We start from the raw sequence: 27,122 nt of genomic DNA, 5'->3' as shown, positions 1-27,122 counted from the left end.
GTAGCTCCTGTGCTAAAAAGCTCAGGAGAACTATCGAATGAATGATCAAAAATGCAATCCAGGAGTTCGTAAAAGTGGTCTGGATGAGCCAGTATTCGGTCCGTCGATTGAAAAAAAACTCACTAACTGGTTACATTTATTCAGTTTGAGGTTTTTTTGGAGGACATGTATGGTGTTGCATGATCTTTGATTTTCTGAAATGTTGTTTTATTTTATCTCTTCAGATAATTTTTGACATGTCCTTTTATAGAGTGAGAATTACAACCACATATTCCTTATGCTATTAATGCATTACCATTTTTTCTTGATTGGTGACTGTTGAAATTATTTTTTAAAATGATGCTAAAACCTCAGTGAATTTCAGTCAATCTAGCTTTCTGAATAGGTCTTCACACTTAACACGGGCTGGTATCCTGAAATACATGTAACAATTACTGCAGTGTATGCCGGTTATCAGTTTGAGGTGTCAAGGCCAGCTTGAGTTGATATATTAGTTTAGGCATTGATAATTACTTTAATCAATGAAGGATAGTAAAGTACAAAAATGTGCAATTTTAGTATCTCAAACTGTCTGTCAAAATAAAAAAAAAACTTCATTTTACCTGAAAGGAAAACTCAATGTCGTTCAGAAAATAGTGGTCAGTATGTGGAAAAATGATTTCGATGAGCCCCTGCAATCTTATGTCAGGGAAAATGCAGCATAATCTTGGGGTTGTCACCGAGTATAAAGGTGTATGGGAACCCCAAACCGATGTACTGGAATGTAACCATCCATTTACAGAGAAGCACAAAGCATATTTTTTTACTGTCTGGCATATATCCCCCATATCCGTGTCAGTTAGGCAATGGGCTCCTCGCTTTACAAAGTATCAATTTTCTTCTTTTTCTAAGTGTCAGCTTTGATCAGATTTGGTGGACAAGTGGTACAGGAAAATGTTATGTTAATTTATGTATTTTTGGTAGTACTGTTACCGGAAAATAATTTTTAATTGAAATATTAATAATTTAAGTGACATTTTATCTTGTGTGCCTTTCATTATTACTATAAATTGAGGACAAGAGTACACTCACATTACATTTTTACCAAACTAACCACATGAGATTCAGTCACATTCACTTATAATTGTGTATTAGATGTTATTACTTTTCCTAAATATGCCATTGTCTAAACTTTAATACCATGATTGATGCCACAATGTGTTATAGAATGGAAGTGTCGGAACTGCAATAAATGTCAGAGAATTTGGCTACAGGCAGAGCAAACCAGTGGTTTGGATGATATGTCATGGGAACAAGATGTGTTGATCAGGTGGTCCCTGAATGTCATTTGGCGGACTGTCTCCATTTTGTGATTCATGTGACCTCCACCGCCAAAGTTCTAGGGCACGTGGGTTCCATGGCAACCTGTATTGTAGGTATAAGGTTGCCATGGTAGTTGTGGGAACTTAGCGCTTCATGAGTTTTGTGAAACGGGGACCCTGTTTGCTAAATATTGTAGAATTACATATACATACTTTACATATTTAACCTTTTTGACCATTAAAGAACCTTTTTAGGTGGAATTTATTCATACAATTTTATGAAAATGACACCAGTGATTTGTTTGTGTCACTGAAGATAAAATCTTCATAAAACTGTGCAGATTATTTCTCTACAACCCATAGTTCTCACCGAATGTTTCAAAATGATAGTGGTAGTTGAAAAGGTTGAAGAAAGAGGGTATATGTGAATGGAGGAAGTCTTGTTTATGTAGCAGAGATTGTATGACAAAAGAGTGTGCAATAAAATGATACAGCAAAGTGGGGCTTAGCTGTTGTAACTAAGCATTGTGTGCCTCGAAATTTGGTCATTTTTAGCATATTTTTATTTTGTTCATCAGCTTTACTGACATGAAATAGTATGAAATATAAGCCTGTATATATGCCCTGGTAGCACTGTATGTATACATATATATATATGTAGATATTTATTACTTTTCATTCACATTTTTTTGAGGATTTGTCATTTATTTCTTATGTACTGTATTGATGCTTTAAATTTATAAAATTTACCACATTTGAAAAAGCATATAAATAATTTGTCAAGAAATAAACTACTTAATGATAGGTGTAGCACTATGTTGAGCTGGAATTCAGCATCAGTGTATTGGGGCTATCTTTCAAGTCATATACTTGTCACAGGACACTGAATATACAGCAGATGAACTGAAATATCGGAGTTGTACATATTACCTGTTTCTGAGAATTCTATCGATCTTATAAAACTGGGTCTTTAAAGGCTGGTTTGGCAGATAAAATGATGTCCTTCTGGAAAAATGTTCCAACACCAAAAGAGGGAATTGCACACATGTTCATTCCACTTGTCAGTCAAATTCCTTAACATACAGTGTAGATGGCAACAAAGTCATGTGAATAAAGAAACTAAGACAACATGTCTGTACATACAGAGAAGTCTGTGAAAAGGAATAAATCCGAAACTGTCTCAAAGCCTGTTCCTGTCAACTGGCAAGGTATTGAATGTTTCTTCAGTTTTACCAACTACACAGCATTGTCAAATGCATTACACTGGGAACAGTGATGGCAGTTCACAGCCCCCAAAATAAATGTAAAAAATCATAATGCAAATGTATTTCAGCAATAAAGCCCTGAATGATAAGTATGTTTTTATACTCCCATAAAATGTACATGTATGTTCAAGTTGTACAAGCCTTGCACAAGGGGCAAGGTTTCAGAAACTACACATGCTGAAACCTTGTTTCCCCAACATGTTTTAATTCCTGATTTCATTAAATGGTGAACATAAACTCAACATACATGAATTGAACATTGTGTTCACTTGTGTGGAATTTGATGCCCATTACCAGCTTCATATAGCAACCATTGTATTGTGTTAATGCAAGGCTACTTCCATTCCTACTCACATTTTCAGGGAGTTCAGGCACCTGTGCATAAATGTCTTAGAGGTAAACTGACAGCTTCATTGACCCTGCCCCTTGTGAAAACAAAAAGTCAACACAGTTGTGAAATTTCCTGCTAAATCTAAACTAGCAGATGGGAGTTTGAAATTTTACATACCTTCACTTGCCTAGTTCCTGTTCATTTTAATTAGGACTATTACAGAGATGTGGACAACACTTACTCTATTGACCATGGAAAAGAATTCAATACAATTACCGCAACAACAAGTGGTCGATCGGTGTTGGTGTGTAGTTGTGAAGTTGTGATTTGCATATCAGTTGAACTCTGCTGTTTATATTTGAATACACTCAGTCAGTTTATAGGTTGGTTTTCACCTCGAAGTCGGGAGATCTGGGATCAAACCTGGGTTGGGTCATACCAAGGACTTCAAAAATAGTACTTGTGGTGGCCTCGTTTGGCGCTAAGCACCGAAAGGTTAGAGAAAGGAAACAGGACTCGTTGGCCCGATGTCAGAATAATATGACAGGTTGGGGTGTCAACAAAAAAAAAAAAATCTTAGAATTTAATGTCAAATAGAGTGACAGTGACATGTCAGAACATTATAACCACACTGATTTAGACATTTAAATTGTCTCTTGTCAAGTTGATGACAAGCTGTTGATGCTGTGGTGTCTCATTCCAATGCAAGGCGCCTAAAATAGAAGTACTGGACATGTAAAAGAACCATACACACAGACAGTCAAAGGTAGATTCCATGCACTGTAGCGTGCATATTCCAAAAGGGTGAGCATTGGCAGATGCATGCATTTGAATTAAATATAAGGAACCTTGTTTCTACTGTTTAACTACTTTTCTGTTGGTTGAGTTGACTGATGAACTTACTAATTTCTTAATTTGAAAACCGTGTCAGTCCGGCTCTCTGGCCCAAGTAAAAGGGATAAAAATTATGGAAAGAGTCAGCATGACATTTGTTTTGCTGAGCTTTGAGGTTTCCGAATATTTTTGCGATTTGGAGGACAACATTATCTTATGAATAACATTTCAAGCCTTTAAAAACACCAACATGCACCTTGGCATTATTATAGGACCCAAGGTGACTTTTCATGAACGCACTGGTTATAATCCTCTCACTAACATTTTTATCTGAATTTAAGCAAGTCAGCCATATTGCGTGAATTCATCTTGACAGGAAGTCATTAGTTTGGTATATTTATAGCAAAATGCTCATGTTACCGGATTTGTTCAACATTTTCAAATTGACAAGAGTCTAGAATTTACGAGACTATATGCAACCATTTATCAACTATCACAATGTTATCTTTGCTCTCGTTTTACTCTCCATGCTGTAGTCTTTTATATTGGATGCCATCTGTGCTTAGCTTGATCCTTTTAATGAGAGTCAGTGAGGAGCATGCATTGTAAAAGGAAATCTGTTTGAATGTCTATCTTTCAAGTAATAGGGCACACTGGCTAGTTTGCAGTTTCCTGAAAAGGAGTGAGACCTTGTTGTAAACATTGTCTACCTTTTCTGGCTCATTCATCAAAACAACCATATACAGGCATTCAATTTCTGAATTTTGGACTTCCTGAATTCTTGTACAGGGTCTGAACTGTACATTGTAGCTTCTCCGGTGTTCTTAAATGCTTCCCTGTGATAACTAGTGCATGGTACAAAATATCCCATGTTTTCAACCTTTGGTTCAAGGGCACTAAGGAGTTACCAGTGATTACAGATAAGGGGCGTAAATACGCTTGAAAAATTAACTGATACGCTTTTAAAATTAAAACAGAGCGTAACGGTATACGCCTAAAGATTTGTGTGCACGCCTGTTCCCTGAAAGCTAGCGTACATGGGAGATTTAAAGTGGATAGTCTTGTCAAAATCAAATCTCCACAGCGAACTCTGTGCTCAATGCTCTCCAGCACGGGTTAGTTTTCAGACGTCGTAGTGTACAACAAAAGCTGCTATACCACCATCACAGCCGTGGAGAATGCCTACCGTGACTTGTGTCTTTGTGACAGTCTTGAGTGTTTGCCATGAAGAAGATGTAGCAAAGGGTTAAAAATGGTCTTTTTCATTACTACATTGCAAGTGCTGCATCTGTATTGCACAAAATCATCCTAATATCACTCCCAAATGTCTGATTTCAATTCCCCGCGAATGGTCAGTCTGCAGGGTTAAATTATTATGGGGGGGTCCAGTTCCTGACATATGTGTACTTACAATTTCGCGAAGAAAGATGCTAATGCGACGGACTAAAAGATATCATGAGAACAGCTAGCAACATATCTTCAGAAACACTTCAGATTTATACTATGTACTGCGAATAATTAAAGCATGAAATAACAAATTCTTGTCTTCTAATGTAGGCCCTACATTTGGATTTAGTCTATATCAACAACCGTTTTATTATCATTTGACCCAAAGATGGCAGTTGTTAACAAGTTTGTGCGGGCCAAGAAATGTTGACCCGTCACATTAGGCAGGTTATCATAGAAAAAAAATAATACTGCAACCCCTGCTATCGAATCACAAAGAATGAAAAGTTCAGAATAAAATTGTCAGTGAGTGAGTTATTTAAATAAACCCCACACAGGTTGATGTGAATTAAATGTATTAACTTCATTCATATTCATTCCTTTTGTAGCACTGAGTTACCCACAGGCAGCTGGGGCAGATTTGCTGAACTATTAAACTGTGTGATCAAATAGTGCTCATATGCTTTGACATCTGTGATGAAAGCCCAAGCGATTAATAAGTTATAGATGCTTTTCTGGAAGTTAGACACATTAGAATGATAAGCCAGTTATTTCTTCTACAGTAGCTCCTGCAGTATGCCTACTACATGTACCATTTACATCAGTTCAGTATCTGTGAATTTGCCACAGGCATTCCTCGATTTGCCGTCTTCCCCAGCAGCCCAGTTAAATAGGCCTGGTTCATTTTGAACTATTTATTTAATATTTATTATTTATTATACAAACCTCAAAAATTAAAATGACCATTAATGTACGTACTTGTACAGTTTGAACACATAGGGCCTAATGGGGAAATGAATTTGGTTTGGGCCGAGACAGTGTGTTACTATCTGACATAACTTTTCGCACTTTCAGCTCGTAAGTCAACTAGTTTCACATCTGTGGTGGTCAGTACACGGCACAAACCTGTATCACAGAACTCTGTGAGAAATGGGCCTTCGGCAGTTCAGCTACACTTCAGTAAATGGTTGTAAACTATCTCAAAATATAGTCTTATATAATAGTTCTGTCTTATCATGTGTTACTTCAGTGAGTGGAAAGGTAAAGGCTATATCACAGCTTATGTCGCACTATCTGATAGCAACACGGTTGATTGGATAAAATGATCGAGATGTCTACCTCGATTCACACCAACCATTTTCTCAGTAGGGTCATGCTGTCATTTTAATCGGCAAAATATTATTAGAAAACAAGGTATGATATATTTTTTTAGAAAGCTTGAGCATCCTGCTTTCAATTGAAATGTGTTTTAGCCGGGTGCTGTCATATCCTTTAAAAGGGGTCAATTTATCAAGGCTTGTTCAACTAGAATTTCAAGCTTCTATTCAGTCACAAGAATTTTCATAATGTGAAATGATTTTGTGTTTCAGTGTTCTACATGTACATGTACCTCATGTGGAATGTTAACCCCAGTGAAAGCATGCGAAATGATTTAGCCTAAGCCATAACAATATCCTACATGTGCAACTATACTGGTTACATGTAGGTAAATATTTTCATTGACAAAAGACAGTTAACATTACCACTTTATGTCTAATGAAAATAACTAACAGTGCATGTGATGTATTCACATTTGGAGGACATGCATTGCAACATCCATTTACCAGCACCATTCTTTGATTTTATACAGGTACATACCTTTCCATTCGTACATCTTGTTGCCATAATGGGGATAACTTGTAATATACATGTATCAAATATATTACAAGAGTTGTCAAGCTGCAAACGTGTGGAATACCCAGAACCCATCTGGCTTCACTGCACAGTTGTTTGAATGGAGATATGGCAAACATGAGAATGAACAAATTGTGTGTGCCACAGACATCTGTATAGAAAGATGCCCCCTGTATCTGCACTATCCTCTAATTTTGAAGCGCACCAGGTCATCGGGTATTTTGAAGGAGACAGTGCTCTTCACCGATGTGAAGGTTAACTAAGCTGACCAATTCCTGTGACGATTATCGTTGGTGACAGTTTCTTGATTGCGGATTTGCATGGAATAGAGATGAGCTCATTTGCTGCTGATGTATGTACAATGTAGGGTATACTCTGCATGGCTGTGTCACAACTTAAGCATTCATTGAACCCTCCCGTGAATAAATATGGATGTTGAATCGTCACTGTCCTTCGGAATTTTGAAAAGGATTGGATCAAAGTAGGGGATGTTTGTTGAGGCAATTGCTTAGTTTACCAAGGCTTATATTAAGGCACTTTGGTGTGGGTTGACCACAGGTTTTCCAGGTCAGTTTGCTGATTCCCTTCTGACTGCTGACAAAGAGTGTTGTTACAGGGGGATACCTGGAGCTTCGGCCATAATCTGTAGGGATCAGAAAGCGAGATGATGGGAAAGTTTTGCACTGACAACTACATGCACATGTAGACAGAACTAGTTGCTGTGTGAAATGGTGAAAATGGTGAAAGCCATGACATTCCAAACGGATTGATTTTTATCCAGCTTTTGTGAATGTACGTTGCAGGTTGTGACTAGTACTGGTTACATGTTTATAGTGTTGTTTCCTATGTCTTCAGTGAGTTGGCTGTTGCTGATATTTTTGTGGATTTACCATACAGTTGACTGAGGGTTGTTTTATTGCAAATTTCTATGATCAGATAGGTGTTGACTTGGACATAATGCTGGTTTCCAGAGTGTCATCTATCGAAGGTTTGTATCATTGTAGAAAAAAAAATGACTAATTTGTGTAAGGGATGTCTGCAGATAAATGAGGGAGAGGGACAGAAAGGGAGAAAGATGGTTGTCCATCTGTCTATATTAGTTTTTTGAGGTTACTGAAATTCTTCAACCTTTTGGCATGTTTGTGTATTATTTATTCAAGCATGTTCTGAAGGTAAAATTGCAGTGGCAGTTATGCTCTTTTTTTGTGATATAGACCTCTCATCATAACATGTTTAACTACAACATGCAATTCAATATAACACGCTCACAAATGTGTACCCAAAGTTTTCACTAAGTTGTTGTTACACACATCTGTACATGCATGTAACAAAAGTTTCTGTGAAGAAGACCTTCAGATTTTGTTTATTAAATAGAGAAGAATTCAATGTACTTCCATGTAATTTGTTTAAATTTTGCAAATGGAACTACTTTGACAAGTAAACTAAGACTACGAAGAATCCAAAAATATGCAAGGGCGATATTCCCAAAAATCTATATTAAATTAAATTGATTTATGAAATGTATAATATATACTTGTATATATGTACATGTACTACAGATTGTTAAATGTACACTTTGCAGTTAAGTAGAAAAATGTCTATAAACATGTCTTGATACTGTTAATACATGTATGTTCAAGTAGATGCACTTGTAGTTCCTGGCTTACCGTAAAAATGGTTCATGAGTACCGCATTAAATCTTGATGGATCAGAACCCAAGACACTCTTCATTTGGCTACCATGACTTTGAATGTAATTCCCATTCAGACATATTTATCTTCTCTAAAACATTGGTAAAGATTTACTGCTGTTTGCTTGCTCCATTATTATTTTGCAGGTGTAGGTGTACACCTGTATGTACGTGTACATTTAACTCAGATATTTTAATTTGTATGCCCACTGCCACAATTTGTTGAAGAATATCCAGTCATGCACATAATCAGCATACATGTATATCCACCCAGTGTTAGTTTTTATTCATGCCTTGAAGAGTTTTGGTTTAATTAGTGTTGTAACTTTGACGATGCAGTGTTCAGTGACCCACATACATGTATTTCAATTTTGCATGTTGTTATGGCAACCAATGGCTGTGTGTAAGAGAGGTGTGTTTTTGTCTAGGGTATACATGTAATTCAGGGGTTTGGTGGGACATTTGTAATTCTTGATACAAATATCAGGATGTGTTGAGGATACCCTCTCTCTACCTGCATTGTCAAAATTTAGATGTTGCCAGATTGCCATTTGCCTTTCTTTTGAACCTAAATTCCAACGTTAGGAGAAGGGATTTAGAACAAGTTTAAGTAAATTGGTATGAAGATGTGATTTACAGTTTAGGAATTGTTAGGAATTTAGGAATTACCATGGCAACCAGTTGACCATTTCTGCTCTTTAAAAACAATTGTCAGCCTGGAATCTATACAGTCCAGACCCATTTTTTAAATCCTTTTTCGTGCTAAAAAATATCATATCATATACATGTAGAGTATTCTCTTGCTTTGTTGGTTTTAACTATCCATACCTCTTGATATATTCCAAACACTGAAGCACAACTTTTAATGTTAGTCGAGTCCAATATGAAGTTTGCTGACACCATATATTTCTGTATCCTGTCATTGAGTTATCATGTACCGAATTTATCTTGCAAAGATCCATCAACTCAGCGAAGACAACCGATGTATTGGTGAATAGCTTCAGCGTTGTGACCATTGTATTCACAACCCAACAAAGGGAGATAACCTACTCAGCAGACATATTCGACGAATTTCACAAACGTGCTGTAGAGTCCATCCTAATGTTTGGTATTTGTTGAATCCACCAATTATCAATATATGTCGAAACAAACACCGGTAAACCGTCTTTTTAACATTAATTCAACCAGCTTAGAATTTTGATTGGATGAGTCCAGCTGACTTCCGTCATGTTTCATGGTCAAATCTCAGGCAAGGTACGTGCTGCCTGATGGAAAATAAACTGTTGACAACAAAATACAGTTACGAGGAACTAGGATAGCCCCTCCCACACCCACCTCCAAAAAGACAAAAAAAGGAAAAATCAAATAAATTTCTGATGCAAAATCCCATTGAAAGAAATTTTTGAACAGCCAGCACATACATGTACATGTATCTTGCCAAAAGTTGGCGAAAAATCTAAAACTTCAAACTTAAAACATTGCAGGACGCTGGTTTGAACTGTTAGATTCGAAAACAGCTAGATTGCTGTTCAGTGATGGTTTACCAATTCAGGCTTGGGCCACCAAGGTGTGGAAAATGGTACACAAAAATTTAGCTGCGCCATCACTTTAGATACTTCATTTACATGTGCCGGTACGATATTTATTTAAATTAAAACGAATTTTATTGAGAAGTATCTGTCATCAGCTTCCCATGTCTGTAAAAGCATGTCAGTCTACACGCACTTTTGTTTCCTTACCGTCAGAACTGTCCTCTTATTGCAGAAGAGTTTGTTTTCCAACGTTTTTACGTGGGGAACCTCCACCTGAACCTAAACGCAGAAAACATATTCCAAGCAAGGTTTCCAAAAACTACTACAATTTACTTGTACCCTTTTTCGGTAGCATTGTGTGCAAGTCCGACATATAGGGAGACAGGATTTCTTTGAGTCGTTATCACATAGGAGTCCGCACAACACGGTCACTGTTTTTATAAACAAAAGTTTATAAACAAAATTCCTGTATACAGTTTGCGAATCGAGTCCTGTGATTGTAAGTGGCTTGTATCTGCATGTAGGTAAAACCAATCTGTAAGACTAATCTGTTAAATTTCATATGAGGGGACTCAATTAAATATTAAGTAAATTAAGTATTCTTGATTACAAAATATGGGCAGAAGTTGACACACTTTCAGATTACGCCTGGATGAACATGAAATGTTTAACAGCAATGGGGCAGACGCACGTGTGTAGGGGTCACTTTGATTGCAATATGACATCTTCATCTCATGTGCTGGTAGCCCTAGTTTGCAGGCGTGGATTCACGGTGTGTTAAGTTCTGCTTCAGCTTTGTATATAGAGAGCCCTGCAGTTCAAAAAAGGTACTGGGTAATCAGGCTTAATCTCCACAGAGTGTTCTCCCAAATTCCTGTTTATCACAAAATAATGATTATAAAACAATCAACCTGTTTCGAAGGACATGTACTAAAATTAGTATGATTGAAACTGACGAAAACATGAACTGTTGGTAGTAGGAGCATAGACTAACTGCTAAGTGAAGCATGAGCTTAATTATTACACTTGTGAACTGTCAGTATAATCCCCTGATGCTCTCCCGGGGTGCTTAGTGCGTAACGACATCTAAAGCAATGAATCTTGGGATACGCTTACCAAATCCTAGGGCGAAACTTTAGGTTATTTACGGCAGGCTAAACAGTAGTTATTATTGCAGTTCGTACTGGGCATGAAATGTTCTGGAAATGTGAATAAATCTTCTATCCCCTGTAAGATTAGCCAGGTTCTTGAAAGGTATGAGAATTCCGAAATTTAAGTTATTTTCTTGCACTTAGCATGAGTTGTACTGTTACACAATCTAAGGTATGACACAAGTTTCAATATTCTAATCAGATTGGAAGTTATCTCTTCATCTCTCACATTCTGCATTCTCATGATATGCTTTAAAGTGTGCTTCCATTTCATCATGGCGATTGGTCTGTGTATTCCTTTTCAAGCCCTGTCTCCAGAACAGTTTTATTTGCTAAGATGAAACCAGATGTTCTTTGCTAGAGTAGGGTAGCACTTATTTTGGGTGCACATGTATAGTATGTCATTCACTGCAGACATCACAGTCGTTTCCTGGGACCACTTTCATAAAACTTTAGGAGTCATCCAGGGCTGTGTGGTTTAGCACGCCAGCTTGGCGCAATGACTCCGGAGCTTCCCATCAATGAGTTCAATTCAAGCTTATGCTGGCTTCCTCCCCGCTGTCTGCTGTCAAGTGAAAGCAATGTGGGACTGTTATTCAGCTCTTTTCACTTTCCCGATCTTCAAGTAATCTCTAAATGTATAAGTCTATTGATCAGTCAAATTGTTCCTGTTCAGACATTTTTCACCCCCAAAATGTGAACAAATTACTTACCATTACCTAACAACAGTTTAGAGATTACAAGCAAATGACTAACATTGTATATCTCCAATACCACAGTTGTATAATTCTGATCTTTTGTTGCTTTCAGAACCTTTCACTCCACCTATACGTAATGCCAGGCGGCCATCAGGTGAGTCTTCATTAGAAATGTTTACATAAATGTACTACTACTGTATTCTTGTAATGCACAGTGCTGTGTGTGTTTCTTCTTCATCTGCTAAATTATTGCCACTGGTTGGATACAATTTAGCAGTTATACATTTAAACCTGAGTACGTATACACGTATAACATAACTGTTAGGGCCAACGGCTAGGAGCATGTACATGTAGCTGGTAACAAAGTGCATGTAGTTGACGGTTGACTGGAATTTCTCTGGGGAAGGCAGCATGGTCTAAATGGAGAACTGCGTGTATGTATCTATTGATAAACAATCAACATGATTGCAAGTCATTAGTGGACCTACCAACTTTTATTCCATTGTAAAAGTAGGTTTTAATCCCCCCTATGTTATAGACTTACCATATTCATAATTGGCTGAGACAACTTGAAAACGTATACATGGATATATATGTACATTGTATATGGCCTGTACTCTACATGCATTACGGTAGGCACAGACAGCGTTGATGTTACCCCCAAAACAGCAGGGCTAGTAGATATATATAAGAACTGGACCTGTTCTTATTCTACTGGACCAGTAATATGCCTTAAAACCTGCAATGTTTCATCAAAATAACAAAAAAAGAACATCAAATAATCAACAACTTAACTCCAGGCTGTCTTGAGTACGTTCAACTACAACGGCATGGTATATCGGCATAGATTTCAAAAAGTTTCTTAATATCTTACATGTATCTGGAATTGTCACCCACTTTTGTTGTCTTAATTTCTGAAACACACTTGCAAATCAGCAGTCTTTTGTTTGGTGTTTCTGGACTCCAACCCTTTGGTTAAAGAGGTCAGAGAAAGTTAGCATGATTTTGCTTGGTAATGTGTGCAACTCGCACCTTGCTGGTCACATTTACAATCATTGCACATTTCTAGACAATGTACGAGTGATGCAGGAATTGTCATCTTAGGGCTGGGAAGATTTGCAAGTTTTGGAGGTCAACAACATGAAATAATGCAGTTCCTTGCAGGAAATAAATTATTACTAGTTTCTGTATACATGTACATATCTTCTGGATATTATACAGATAGATATATCTGAAAGTCAGGTTTTTAAAGTGACAAAGATAATATTTTTCACAAGACCGGCGGGCCAATAACTGAACAAATGTACTGGACTGGCTTAAGTTTTACTAGACTTGGTCCGAACGACCACATGGAAAAAAGAACCCTGACAGGGTTTCTCTACTTGGTAAATCCGGCTTAGTAAAATTTGGATATTGTACACACATAGGTATATGTAGTACAACATAGAACTGGTTTCCGATCAAAAGTTTGTGTTTTCAAGCTGTTTTTCAGGAGTATTTTGTGTTACTAGTGCAAATCTACAAAAAATCTACATTGATTTACAAGTCCTTGCAGCCATGTGAGTCCAGCTCTTGCTGACCAGTGCACTGTTAAGTCAGAAAGTTTGTCGAGTCCTTACCGAAGGACAGTGTTTTATTGTGGGCACTGTTTTTCTTGGCATATATGTGTGAGTGCTGATGTATAAGTGACAAAATTGTTCAATTCAGCATTAACGTATGTCAGAATAAATGAGCAATGTAGACATTTTTCATTAAAGAAACAAACTATTGTGAAATACATGTAAACGAGACAATATAGATTGAGTTCTTGGTTTTCGTACTGTACTGTCCTGGTATATAACATTTTTTTTGTTAATATGAGAATTTTATTACTTGCCTAATATGTAGTTTTATTTTTTCATAATTAAAATGTCAGAAAATTGTGGTTAAATGTAGATTTTGTACGTAAAGCCACTTTGGGCATATTCTTATTCTCAGTGGTGTCAGATGGCTGATTGATTTTTTGGGCATGGCAACTTGAGACAAGCTTGGGCCTACTTACCATTGAATTGGACATGTCATCGGTGATTTGAACTGTACTTTGTGCTCTCTGATCTTGTCATGCCAAGAGCATTAGAGAAACTGTGGAAAAAAATTTAGTTTTTTTCACATAATGTGTAACTTATGCAAAAGATGAACCCATCTGATCTAGTGGCATGAAACTAATGGGGCAGAAAACATTCCAACATTCATACTTAGGGACTTGACACTTTGGCAGTTATGGTGCTCTAAGGTTTTTTTTTTCTTTTTGACAAGCTTTATGTACATATTTGCATGCACATACATGTATCCATAGCTCCAGAATGTTTCCCAAGAAACAATCACTAGGATACATGTAAGTGTAGTTTAGTTTGTGTTAAAATGTTGACCAGTTTGTATAGTTCATGTTTATGTTTACACATATATATGCATGTACATCAGTGCATGTCAGCATATACATGTATACATCTGTTCTTTTATACACGCATACATGTATATATGAGTCTTTTCAAAATGGAAATGAAACTTGTTAGATTGTTTTATTGAGGGTTCATTGTTATTATGCAAACTTTTTCAGACATGCATTATTGAACCATACTGTGTGTCTAAGAGGTGTTCTTCGTATTACACTTTCCATCACCATGGCAGACTCGTGGCAGTCAAATACACGAATGTCGTGGCCCTAAGCCCTACTAAGGCACCTACACTTTGTCATGCAAAGATTCTAGTAGCATTACATGTACTTCAGCTATATTGACAGTCAGTGAAAGACAAGAGAATTCCCCCTTTAAACTATTACCCATGCTTTACTATATATTGATCACTCTTCCAGCAATAGAAGTGATGTTAAAGATCTCAAATCTGACAGGAAATCACGCCTGACAAACTGTATTGGTTGAATGTGGGCAGTATGATACAGTAATGAGCAATTACTCCCTCTCTTCAGGAACTGCCACCTTAGGGCATTCTAAGGCCCAGGATAACTTAAAAGAGAAAGGGAACATCAGAGGAGGCCATAGTATTGTCCACTGCCTGGGAATTCAGACATTTTGATGGCATACACACAATTGGCTTGCCAGGTGCTAGATCATGTGTGGCTTTTCTTTGAAACAGTTACTTTCACATGGATGTCGTTATTGACATTTATGTATGAAGCCTGAAATGTGTTCCTCCTCTCTCTCGTCATTTTACAAAGCAAGAGAGTGTGTAATCTGCTTGTTAGAGTATGCAAGGTTTCCTTTAAGGGTGGCAATCTTTTAGACAAATTCTGATTTACGTTGACACTCGTCAGGGATCTAATCGATGACATGTTTAATTCAGACGGTAAGATGAATCATGTACTCCCATTTCTCAAACATTTTATATGTGGAAAGGCCTCTTTAGATGGAGCTGCATGATTTGTGATGGTGTAGACAAAAGATTTCTCAGACTGCATCAAAGTTGCTATCCTCATGTACATGTACATGTATTACTTCAGCAGAATGGTATAGGGTATGTTTTTTTTTATTACTTTAGGGAGTAATTTTGTAACCAGTTTAAATATGTATTATTTTTTTTAATACTTTTACAGTTTATTTCTTTTAGAGAGTCACCTATATTCAGCAGATTCGCTACCAAAATTGCCTTTGGTCAGTGTCATGTAACAGCATGAGCTCTACACATTGACATGTTTGAAGTTCACATTATTACAAGGAAAATGAAGTCAAGACACTTTTTCCAGTTCCTAATGTTAGTCCATAAGCTTGGTTTCGACAGCAAGAACCCATTGTCTCAGGTGACGTCATAATTATTCCAAAACCAGTTGCATGCTGGATGTTGAGCGAAGTTCATCATCTTTTGATTGAGGGCAACACCAGTTTACTAAACTGCTATCGATTTTACTGTAAACCCTGTTTCTGACACTCGCATATTTGAAATTCTGTACACGTTTTAGAATAATATAACCTTCATTTATTTTATTATTATCTATTGTAGTATAGATCTCACGGCAGTATGGTTTTAAAGCTGGATGTTAAGAAATTTTGTTATGAAAAACAGTGTAGTCTATTTGCTAAGAGTGTAGTGTAGGCTGTCTTTCTGTTCTAAATGCATATTGGTTCAGCTTTTGTAAAATAAAGTACTCTCCACACCCATTCCCCAGCATGCCACTTCTTTTTGAATAACTATGGCGTTACCGGAGGCAGTGAGTTCTTGGGGTCAAAACTGAGCTTATGCAGTTTAACATTACGAATTAGAAAAGTTGTTCTAGTTTGACTTTCTTTGCAAGAATATGGACTTCCAACATATCCCTGTGTAGAGCTTGTGTTGTTACGTATCACGGACTAAAGGCAATTTTGGTAGTGAGTTTTTAGACTTAAGACTATAATCAAGTCAAATGAAATCGATACACACATTAATCTGTTTTAATCATTGAGGAAAGTATTTGAATAAATGTATAAAATACTGTGTTAGAAATACTGTCAGTGTAAATGATGTGTACATGGGGTTGACTCTTCTCAGTACCTGCCAAATAGCATGTTTATATGAAAGTTAAACTAGGTCAAACTGATGATCATTTAGCACAGCATGTCCAGGCTTCAGTTTACAGTGTATGTACAGCAAGGGATATACATGTATGTACTACACCTGTTGGGTTGATTGTAAGCTACAATGCAGATTTCATGTGAACTTTGACATACAAAATGTCCCTATTATCTTAGCATGATGTCTGACACCTGTGTGGTAGAAGATAAACCAAGGAAAGGATTATCTTAGTGTGTACCATAGTTATTCTAATTGTTAATATCATATGATATAAATGATTATAAGTCGATCATCAGTGGTTATGCAGAAATATTTTACTAGATAAAACAACGTTGTTTTCCTTTTTCTTTAAAATTGTTCAAAAATTTGTTTATTGTTATCAAAAAGTCAGGAAATTATACATTTCAGAGGGATAAAGATTAGGAGAAGAGACCAAAGTCAGATAATAGGGGATAGGTTGAATGTCGATGTAGAATTTTGCTAAATGAATGGTTTGTTATAATAAAGATCCACGCTTATTTATTTAATTAATTAGTTTAAGATTAGTTTATTCAAGAACGTGTAAAAATAAAAGTACATAGATCTCTAAAATGGCTACCAGGTTTATTATTTGAGGGAACTAGACAAAGTTTAGATGACGTTGGTAACTTGGCAGAGAGCATAATTCTTTGCTCAGACTGCTCTGGCACATTTATTAGGGTATATACTGTAGTCTAATGCTATGATACAGCCTACATGTTGATGTTTACCCTGGGCTTGTTTGGCTTTAATTGTTTTTCCCACAGGTTTTTTTGGTGGTTCTTTTTTTTAACTATGTTAACATACATAACATTTTATGTCAATTAAGCTTTTATGTCCATAGATTATAGATTGTCCATAGATTATTATAATTGTAAACAGATCCCACGGGCTCAAACATCTAGCATCTATTAGTGCAAGACTTGTAAATATTAGGAAGTCTTTACTTCTCAGTCAAGATTTTTTGGAGACACCTTTACGTGATCTTTGAAATGTAAAACAATCAAATGTCAAGTGTTAAGATGCTGTCACTTATCTCTGCTGAGACTTTGATGCTCTTTACTGGCATGCACATGCACATGTACATGTACCTATTATATAGGCTTTCTCAGAATATCACTTGATGACTGTTAATAATAATGGTAATAACTTTATTTTAAGGGGACATGTACAATATAACCACGCATGAGGCATAGTCAGCCAACTGTTCTTCTCAGATACCCTTCAAATCCTGATTTAACAAAAGAAGAGATAAGATCAATGATATAGTCATACATAATGTGTTTTTAAAGCACTTACATGTACATCACAGAAAGGGTTAGTGAACCAGCACCTAGGTGGCTACGGTTCTGGCTTTTCAATTGCTAGTATGTACCATACATGAAGTCCATTGTTTAACCGTGAATTTTATATGTTATATCCTGCATTTCATTGTTCTTGGGTAATAAGTGGCCAACTGTGCTCTCTTGTGAGAAACTCACTGGAGACCACTTACCTTCCATTAATATGACAATTGTCATACATTTATAGGTAAGAGTTCACCAGTGATTTACCAATGGTTGGCAGTTTACTGCGGGCGCTATGGCTTAAACCATCAATAAAACAGACCATCAATGGTAAAATGAAAAAAATTCTGGAGTATGGCTTTATGAACAACAGTGAAGAAATAAGTGTATACATCACTGCAAGAACCAATGTAAAAACTTCAAAATTTCCAACTCAGAAATTTTTGGGTGGGATTATAGATACAGTAGTTGAAGTTATATAGTAGATACCGCAGTTCAAGATCCATAGATTAGAATAGAACAGTGACTTGCACACTATACACTTGCCTTTATATATATTCATAATATACAGTGTATACATGTGTCTATGTGTACATTGTATACTTCATATTGAGAGTTAAGTAGAGCATCTTAAGCTAGAACCTGTATGCTCAGTGGGGCGACCAGAGTATTGTGTATGTAGATGTTAGTGGTATTATGTATGTGCAGCCATTATTTCCTGCATTGGCTTAAGTTTAAAGCATGTCCTGGCAAGGTAGATACTGATAGTTGTATCATGACAATCAAGACAACTATGATTACTAACAGGAACTTTAACGTCTCGCCCCAATTCCCCAGAAATCACTGAACTGGAAAATTACATGTACTCCATTACACCTTACAGCAAATTATATTCAGATAGGTTGCATAAATTGCATTAAGCCAGACATGATGAGTTAGTTCCAGGCTAATAAATTGTATTTCTTGAGAACTCTTGATGGTCGAGTTGGTAAGGTCCCTCTGGGAGTCCTATCAGGAAGTTAACATTCTGTTAGAAAAAAAAAAAAGAGTATGGAAAAATGGTAACATTTTTAAATAAATATTTTGTTTCGATGTCAGTGTTAGTAATTAAATGTTCAATTGTAATAGCAATAAAAAGTCTACATCTTGAGACCGTTGATTTTAGAGTTTGAATGCCAGGCTAAAACTAGATCATTGTGAACTGTTTACTCTGACATCTTTGTATGACTTAAGGTTGCAGACCTTACTAGCACAACCTGTAGTCCTTATTGAAGCATGGTCATGTGTCGATCTTGCTATTAGTAGAAACATGTTGTTTGTTTTAATGCCTTGAAACATTCCATGTTATGAACACTTATAACAGAACATGATGTACATGTATGAAAGTATAATGGAGAAAGTCTGGATGGCCACATCACAGATATACAAGTACACAAACACACACACACACACACACACACACACACACACACACACACACTGCGCCGGTGAAATGAATGAAATTTATATATGTGTGTGTCATTATATCAGTGTCATTGTTAGGCTACATGAAAGTGGGGATATGGTCATACTTTGGGCAGAGCTCTCCAGAATGGAGAGAAAATCCAATATTCTTATTTGGTACATGTACATCATGTTCGTGCTGTTGCTGGGTAATGCTGCCAGAATTTATCGGCTATATCTAGCTGTAAAGAAATTTCTGCCTACTTACAAACATTACTGTTTGTGTAATAGGCATATTAGGCGAGTGTAGGCGCATCGCCATGTTATGATCTTCTTTCGCTCCAACAGACTGCTGCCAATGTTCTTTTCTGGCTGTAAACTTGATGCTCATGGGGTGATGTTTTGACGTGACTTTGAGACATTGAACAAGGCCTTGGCCCTGCTAGAGCTGTTTGTTCTGTTTGCCAAGCATGACACTGGTCAGGCGGAGATGATTAGAGTAGGTTCCCAATGATCTCCCACCTGGGAACATGGCACATGACACTGGCTCAAGTCCGAGCCTAGAACAATCCAGTACCGAGTACTAATATGAGAACACAAGCTGTGTTGACTTCTCAGGTGTACATGGATGTACATGTAAAACAGATGGTTGTGACCCATTTAAAAAAAAACGGTGGTCCTACTTAAAATTATTTTCTGTCAGCCATTATTTTTAATTTATATGAGTGAAAACTAGTTTAAAATTTATATTATTATCTATGCTGGCAACATCTTGTCTATGCTGTCAAGTTAATATACAAGTACAGTGAGAAAGGCCTGTCCATGTATGTACATGTACATGTTATAGACTTGACCATTTTAACAAAAAAGGTATTTAGTGAAGCTACATGTAGAATAATAATCAATGCAATGCATAAATATTGACAGTAATGCTAAACAGCATATTTATTTGTACAAGTACAACTATATACACTGAAACATCACAAATATTTGTCTTCTGTAGTGTTTTAATTAATTACTTTCTAACTGGTGGAGCTAATACATTGAAATGACATGATGATTTATAAATTTATTGATGATCAAATCCTCTTGATCCACTGTGGCCCTACCCTTGTGTAACTGTACAAATGTCTTACACGTTTGTTTTTCTGTTATTGCAGTATCAGCAGAACGCTATGATCCAGAAACAGACGAAGGAGACACAGATGAAAAGGTAAGCGAGTCAGATGTAAACCAGCTTTTATACAAGCTCATCTTCAAAGCTGACACTGTGCCGGCATGGAAAATGATGTCTTTGATAAGATATGAACTCAACATTCTTTGTGCTTGTGTGGTACATTAGTAGATAAGACTTTCATATTGAATAGGATTTATGTGTAGATTGGCACAGACTGAAAGGCTGGCACATTATTATTTTATCAGCATGTTGTGTGGGTTGAAGTATTACATGTATGATCATATAGAACATGTATAATCAGTGAAGAGAAATGAGTGAAATTTATGATATGTTCTGTAAGTCTTTATAGCGTTATATTTTGTACCTGCATATATGTAAGTTTCAAATTGATCAGCCATTCATCAAAAATTTACACCCATTGTTTGCCTTGACATGCAAAAGTCAAATGAGTTAATTTAAAAACTTATTTATTAGTCGTATGATGACTTATAGATTAGGTTTAAGTTATCCTTTCTGTTTATTTTCAATAAATTTATGTACATTATTGTTTTGTTATGTACTATGACATTGCTATAATTGTGAGGATTGTTGAAACCTGGCCAGTCATCTAAAGGCGAGGTTAAAAGAAGTACAGAAAGCAATGTTCTCGTGGGTCTGTTTACTATGACTGAAGGAGAATGTCAGTCAACTAAATCAGTCACACCTAACATTACATCTCTCTGTGTGTTCATTGAAAATGCATTGTGAAAGATCACAGTAGACTGCATCTCACATAGAAACATCATTTAATTTGACAAGCTAGGAATCCTGTGAGACTGTGAAACCTTTTTGTTTGTGCCTGAAGCTTGTGGCATTCACCAGATGCTCTGTCAGGGCAACTGTGTATATTTGTACATGTATGTGGAAATACATGCATGCCATAGGCATCATGAAAGGGATGGACTGTTTTTTTTTTTTTTTTTATTATTATTTTTTTTTAGGGTGGGGGGAGGGGGTACGTTGGTTGGTCTGTTAAGCAGATTTTGGATTATTTAACTGATGTAAAACCTGCATACATGCATTTCTCTGTCAGTCAGTTTAACCTATGTTTGCTGCTACATGTATTTCCTAACATTGGGGAACCTGTCAAAATGTCAAACCTGCCATTTGCATTGACAGCAGGCGTTCCTTTCCCAACAGATTAGTATGACATCACATTAAAAATATAACCAGCTTACGCTAGAAACCAACACATCGTAACATTGTGGACAATGGGCTACAATCAATTTTTGATGTGGAAATGGATGGAAGCACTGCTTCACACTAGTGCCTCTTCATGGAATTAAAAAATATGCTGCGTTCCTGAACTACATCTACACACCATGCTGACATATATTATTATATGCTAATAATCTGATTCTGGAGAAACAATACTGAAAAAAAAATTAATATTGGTAATAACATGATAAACTTGGACTCTATCAGGGCACATGTATGCACAAATGCAACAGACCTGCCTGAATTAATTGTGTGGTAATGAATTTGGACTAGAAACTGCGCATGTAGTGATGTAGTGATCTAAAATGTTTTAGAAATGAATACATTTAGTTGTTGGTAAATGCATAGACTATACATAAGTACATTAGCTGCACATTACACCAGACTCCCCTGATATTTTTTTATGCCACAAAAGGGGCCATTCAGTAGCTGGTTGCTGTTAAATCAGCCAGTGCGCATATCACTTGGTTTTATCAGACAAGCTATATCTTGAGGTTCATCTTGAAGAGTTTGCTATGCGTTGTATGTAAAATCACAAAGATACAGTATATGATTAATGAAATCTCATGAGATCTTGACACGGATTTCAAAACTGACAGCTATTACTGAATCATACATGTTTACATTTTTAAAATCATTTATTCATAAAACATTTTTTCACACATTTTTTTGTCCATTGCCACACTTTCGTCAGGGAACACGGAATGTTCTAGCTATGTGTTCATATGTTCATGTGTCTTCATATGTGTGATAGAAATATTGCGAGCAGCTGTATTGTCAAGTAAGTCTGCTGTTGGCCATCTTGGTTTTCCTGACTATCTCAGATATCTTCAACAGCTTTGATGGCTGTAAAATCTCCCTCTTCCAGACATTAGTCATGTTAGCACCTACTGAGAATGGTAATTTGTCTTGTAATAACATAGTGGTGTGGGTGGTGGGGGGAACATATTAACTACTAAGCTTATTATCACAGTACTTGTTACATGTGGGATAGTGTAAACTCTGGATGGTCACAGTCCTTACCTACTTCCTTCATTATTATTTTTGGGATATAAATCTGTTTCAGTGTTTATTCTAAATTAAGACTTTTTGGTATGACTTAAGACATTAAGGTGGACAATTTTGTTTGAGTGCAAAATGACATACATATGTGAACATCTGTCTGGCTGTTTCTTTTTGACTCCACACAATTCCGTTTCTTAGGTAAGCCATACTTAACCAATTCATGCAGAAGATTGCTATTTGAGGTATACATAATACCTCTGGTGGTGTGTAGTGTGGTTTAACTTTCGCGCATTGATGAGTGACAAATGTCAGGCGTTCAGTGTGATTGGAAACTAGCAGGAGATTCGGCTGAATAATGCATTGGCTGATAAACACTGGGATTTATTGTGAGCCTGTACTGGATCCCTTGTGGCTAGCCCTGTGCTACCCCTACTGGTCTGCTAGGCTTATTTCAGTAATCAAACATGCCTCATTACAACCACTGGCAAACCAGCCCCTCTAACCCATGAAGTAAACCTCTTGGAGACAGTAAAAATAGCCTGCAAGTTCTAACCATACTTTCACTTCATTTATGACTCGTATGACGCACATGCTGTAGCATCATGCCTCAATCATCGGATTACATGTATGTAATCTTGTTAAGGTGCCTGTGCCTGTTAGCCCATATATTGCCAAGTGGTAATGTTGCTTGTGCTCAACCTTCATAAATCTGCATGTAGCTTCAGCATCATCCAAAATAAGTATTACATGTATGCAACCTGTTGCTTCATGTACTTGTATATACTGACACATGTACATGTACAATTTACAAATGCCTATGTATATTTAATGTTTTATATACATGAACATGTTTGTATATTTTTGTTCTGTATTTTAGATCATTCACCCAAAATCAGATGAACAGCGATGGCGGCTAAGCGAAGCAATCCAGAACATATTGCTATTCCGCTCACTAGATAATGTAAGTCATACAAAAAATTTTGAATTAGGGATATAATGTCTATTCAGAATATGCAAATGTTTATGATTTATAAGATATCCTTTATCAGTCTAGGAACATGAAGCATTTTGACAGATCTGTTTGTAACAGCAAGTAGATATAAATTCCTGTTACTTGCACAGATTTCTTATAAAAACAAAACACAAAAAAGTTATTCTTTTTTTAATATATTGATTGGATAAGGATAAGGATCTTTCTGTAACAGAACAGCTTAAAAAAAAAAAGAAAATTATCATCCAAAATCTTTTTGCCTAGAGGCAGTATCAAGACGAATAATAACAAATCATTCCTAAATCCCTTGTCATAGTGCTGTAGGAACTGAAAACCTTGCTGTTGCCAGTACACAAAACCTTTTCATTCAAGTGCTCATGTCATCTCACCCTGCAATCAATGATGGGGTGAGTTCAATCCAATGCTGTCAGTTAAGAGGATTGTTGTTCTTCCGATAATTGTGCTGACCTCAGAAAATCTTGCATATATGTGAAAATACTGTATTTACCCTAACCTAACCTCCCCCTCACCCCCCCCCCCTCCCCCGCCCCCAAAGTAAAAGTAAAAATCATAAAATGTTACTTCTGGTGTAGAATATTACATTCTTCCAGCAGGGTATCACCCTGCCTGCAAAAAACAAGAAGAACCAAACTTCAAAACTCCTGGCAGGCCAAAAGAACTCTTAGAATCGGGCAAAATGAGTAGTTAGTCTTCTATGAAATTTTAGATCATAAACAGCTATCTTGAAGTTGGATAATGAGTGAACTTTATAAAATTTGGAACCTGAGAATTTTAACTGGTTTAAGTCTGACTTTGCTTTTCTTGGGAAACTAAAGCTTTATTTGGTCAAAGTATATGTACAGTGTAGCACGAATATAATACAGATGGATAATTAGCATAATCCAGAATAACCAATGAAAACGACCATATCAATGTAAGCTATAACTGTGACTGAAGAAAATAGGGGGGTGAATTTTGCCAAATTCACTGATAGATGCTGTGTTTTAAGTATAGGGTTTATGGTGTACGTGTGTGTGATCAGCAGTAGACACCCTGCTTTTGTGTAAGTATGTGAATATTAATAGAGACTTACCCCCACTCTACAATGAAAATTGGTACGCATTTGCTAAGATATTTGGCTTGTACAGAGCATTCATATGCTAACAGTGTTTTGTCAGTTTTCACTGCTATCAGAAACCAGGTGACCTTCAAGAGAGAGTAGTGGTAAGTGTGGTACCGTGACCCGGTATTCAATGACCTCTGCAATGTGTCACTGTTGAATTCCAGCTAACTTCCTCTGGTGGTAGATGTCCTAAAAGTGAAATATTCTTGAGTGTGGCATAAAACATGAATGAGATAAATAAATAAGAATCAACAGAGAGTACAGGTATGGGTTTGAATGATCTGTCGTGTAGCTTTGGTGAACACTGTATATGTCTATACATGTTGATATGTTGCATTCTACCATATTATTTAGCTTACTAAAATAAGGAATTTAGGGTTTTATAATGTTTAAGAAAAAAGTTTAAGGGTTGAATTGATGCATTTTTTACAGTAAGTAATGTTGTTTTCTTTATTAAGAGCATACTGTTTTTTTCATTTTAGGCCCAGCTTCACGAAGTTTTGGATGCCATGTTTGAAAGGAAGGTGAGTATATGTACACAGTTTTTGAAGACATGGACTTCAATGATGTCAGAATTTTGCGCATTGTACTTCACACACACAGAGTATATAATAACATACATACACATACATGTCCTGCATGTGGACAATGGTCTCTGAAACTAAATACACTGTGACATACAGTTACATTCTCATGTACATTTAAAGGAAGGCCTGAAGAATTTACTCAGTCCACATTATCATTTGCTCCAGATGTTCTTGCTTGTTCATTTGTTTAGTTTATCAGTGCCTTGTTGCCCAGAATTTTTTCCTCTACTGTGCGAGAAAGGGTCTTGAGGACGCAATTTATTTTTTCGGCATCATTCAACACTGAGGGATTGGAATCAGCAGCCATAATGAGCAATTACTGGATCAGGTGGTCTTTCTGGACTTCCATTCTCAATTGGCTGGAAGAGTGCTGTGGAGAAAATGTGATATTGTGATTAGGGTTGAAGTTAAACTGTTTATTGTATTAAGATGCCAGCTGTTTTGTGGCTAACAGCTGCTACTCCTTTGAGCCTGTATATTCAAACATTGTTCTTCAAAGTTTCCATGGTATTGTGGTAATACGGTGATAACAGCATTTTCTCCAGGCAGTCAAACTTACAGCTGTGTTATAGTAATACCTGGTAGTGTCACTGTAATTCTTCAACCTTTTCATGTGTTTGCAAGGTGTATGTTTGTCTATTCTGAGGTCAGTAGTCTGTGTAGATTGATAAAATTATACTTTTTGTGAAGCCTTGTAGTTTAGTAAGCCAACCTAATCATTGTAGTTTAGTCATCAAAATCAAATGAAAAGGGTGCATAAATTCCACTGAAAGTTGCTCTTTCATATGCAGAAAGGTTGAGAAATTAGGGTAGCAGTAACTGTACATGTACTTCCACAGTATTGCAGATGGGCCAGTGTTTCTGCCTGTGTACAGGTACAGTGTGTTTGCAGTTAGGAATTGACCAGATATAGTACTATATTAAGCATTGTGGAAATTTTTGTCACCCTCAGCACTCTGTTATACAGGGCCTTGCATCCTTCAAAACAACTAGAAAAATTCAGAGGCTAAAATCAGACAAATGAAATTTTACCTTTTGGGGTCATGTTTTTATTGTTTTGCATCCTGAAAGTGGATAATCTTAACCAATTATTATGTATCCTTTCTCTGTCTATTGGCACATCTGGAAACTGGTTGAGTAAAGTGATTGTCCAGGTGTTGTAGGAAAGTATGAATATAGTGTGCTTTAATGTGCAACTTCATCCAGTTCTCTCAGGGAGCTAAATTGCCATGGCATAAGGTGATCGCATATATGTTGCTTTATATGTAACAGGAATACTTTCAGATAAAATTGTTTTACTGTTTTGTTCTTGATCTGTTCCAGACTAATCTGTGTTTCTGTAACTTTCAGTCTCTATAGATTTCTAATATGTGTAGCTGTTTTGCCAGAATGCTGACAATATCTGTCCGACAAGAATGCCCAAGGCATTACCGAGCCTATATTTTTGCTTTGCATGCATGTAGCCTCAAACACCATTGAACCCATGTCTTAGCAAGATCTTTTATTCTCTCGGGACTTTAGTTTGAATGATGTGCTGCTCAGGGTTATGATCAATAACGGTTGTCCGCATTTACTTGTGGCTGTCATGTGAAATGATAGGGCCAAGGGTCAGCCACCTCTGTCCTTCAGCCATATATGACCACTGCTGATGTTCTCATAGTATGTGACAGGTAACAATTAGCGGTCAGAATATGGGATGGTTTGATGTGATAGCGTCTCAGAGCAGCCTATACTATCTGCTAATGGAATGTCTGCCCTCTTCAGACACAAA

The 27,122-nt window shown here is 36.6% G+C and overlaps 1 protein-coding gene across 1 annotated transcript in view; it reads left to right on the top strand.

Moving 5' to 3' along the window:
- LOC135471801 (cAMP-dependent protein kinase type II regulatory subunit-like) overlaps window positions 1-27,122 on the top strand; it is a 64,215-nt gene that overhangs the window by 1,857 nt on the left and 35,236 nt on the right. The window contains exons 2-5 of the mRNA XM_064751152.1: window positions 12,035-12,076; window positions 20,372-20,424; window positions 23,528-23,611; window positions 25,247-25,288. Coding sequence (XP_064607222.1) covers window positions 12,035-12,076; window positions 20,372-20,424; window positions 23,528-23,611; window positions 25,247-25,288 — 221 coding nt within the window. The remainder of the gene's footprint in view (window positions 1-12,034; window positions 12,077-20,371; window positions 20,425-23,527; window positions 23,612-25,246; window positions 25,289-27,122) is intronic.

The sequence above is a fragment of the Liolophura sinensis genome, chromosome 7 (genome assembly GCF_032854445.1).
Source record: "Liolophura sinensis isolate JHLJ2023 chromosome 7, CUHK_Ljap_v2, whole genome shotgun sequence".
Taxonomy (NCBI): Eukaryota; Metazoa; Mollusca; class Polyplacophora; order Chitonida; family Chitonidae; genus Liolophura; species Liolophura sinensis.
This window is presented reverse-complemented; position numbering and strand designations above follow the sequence as displayed.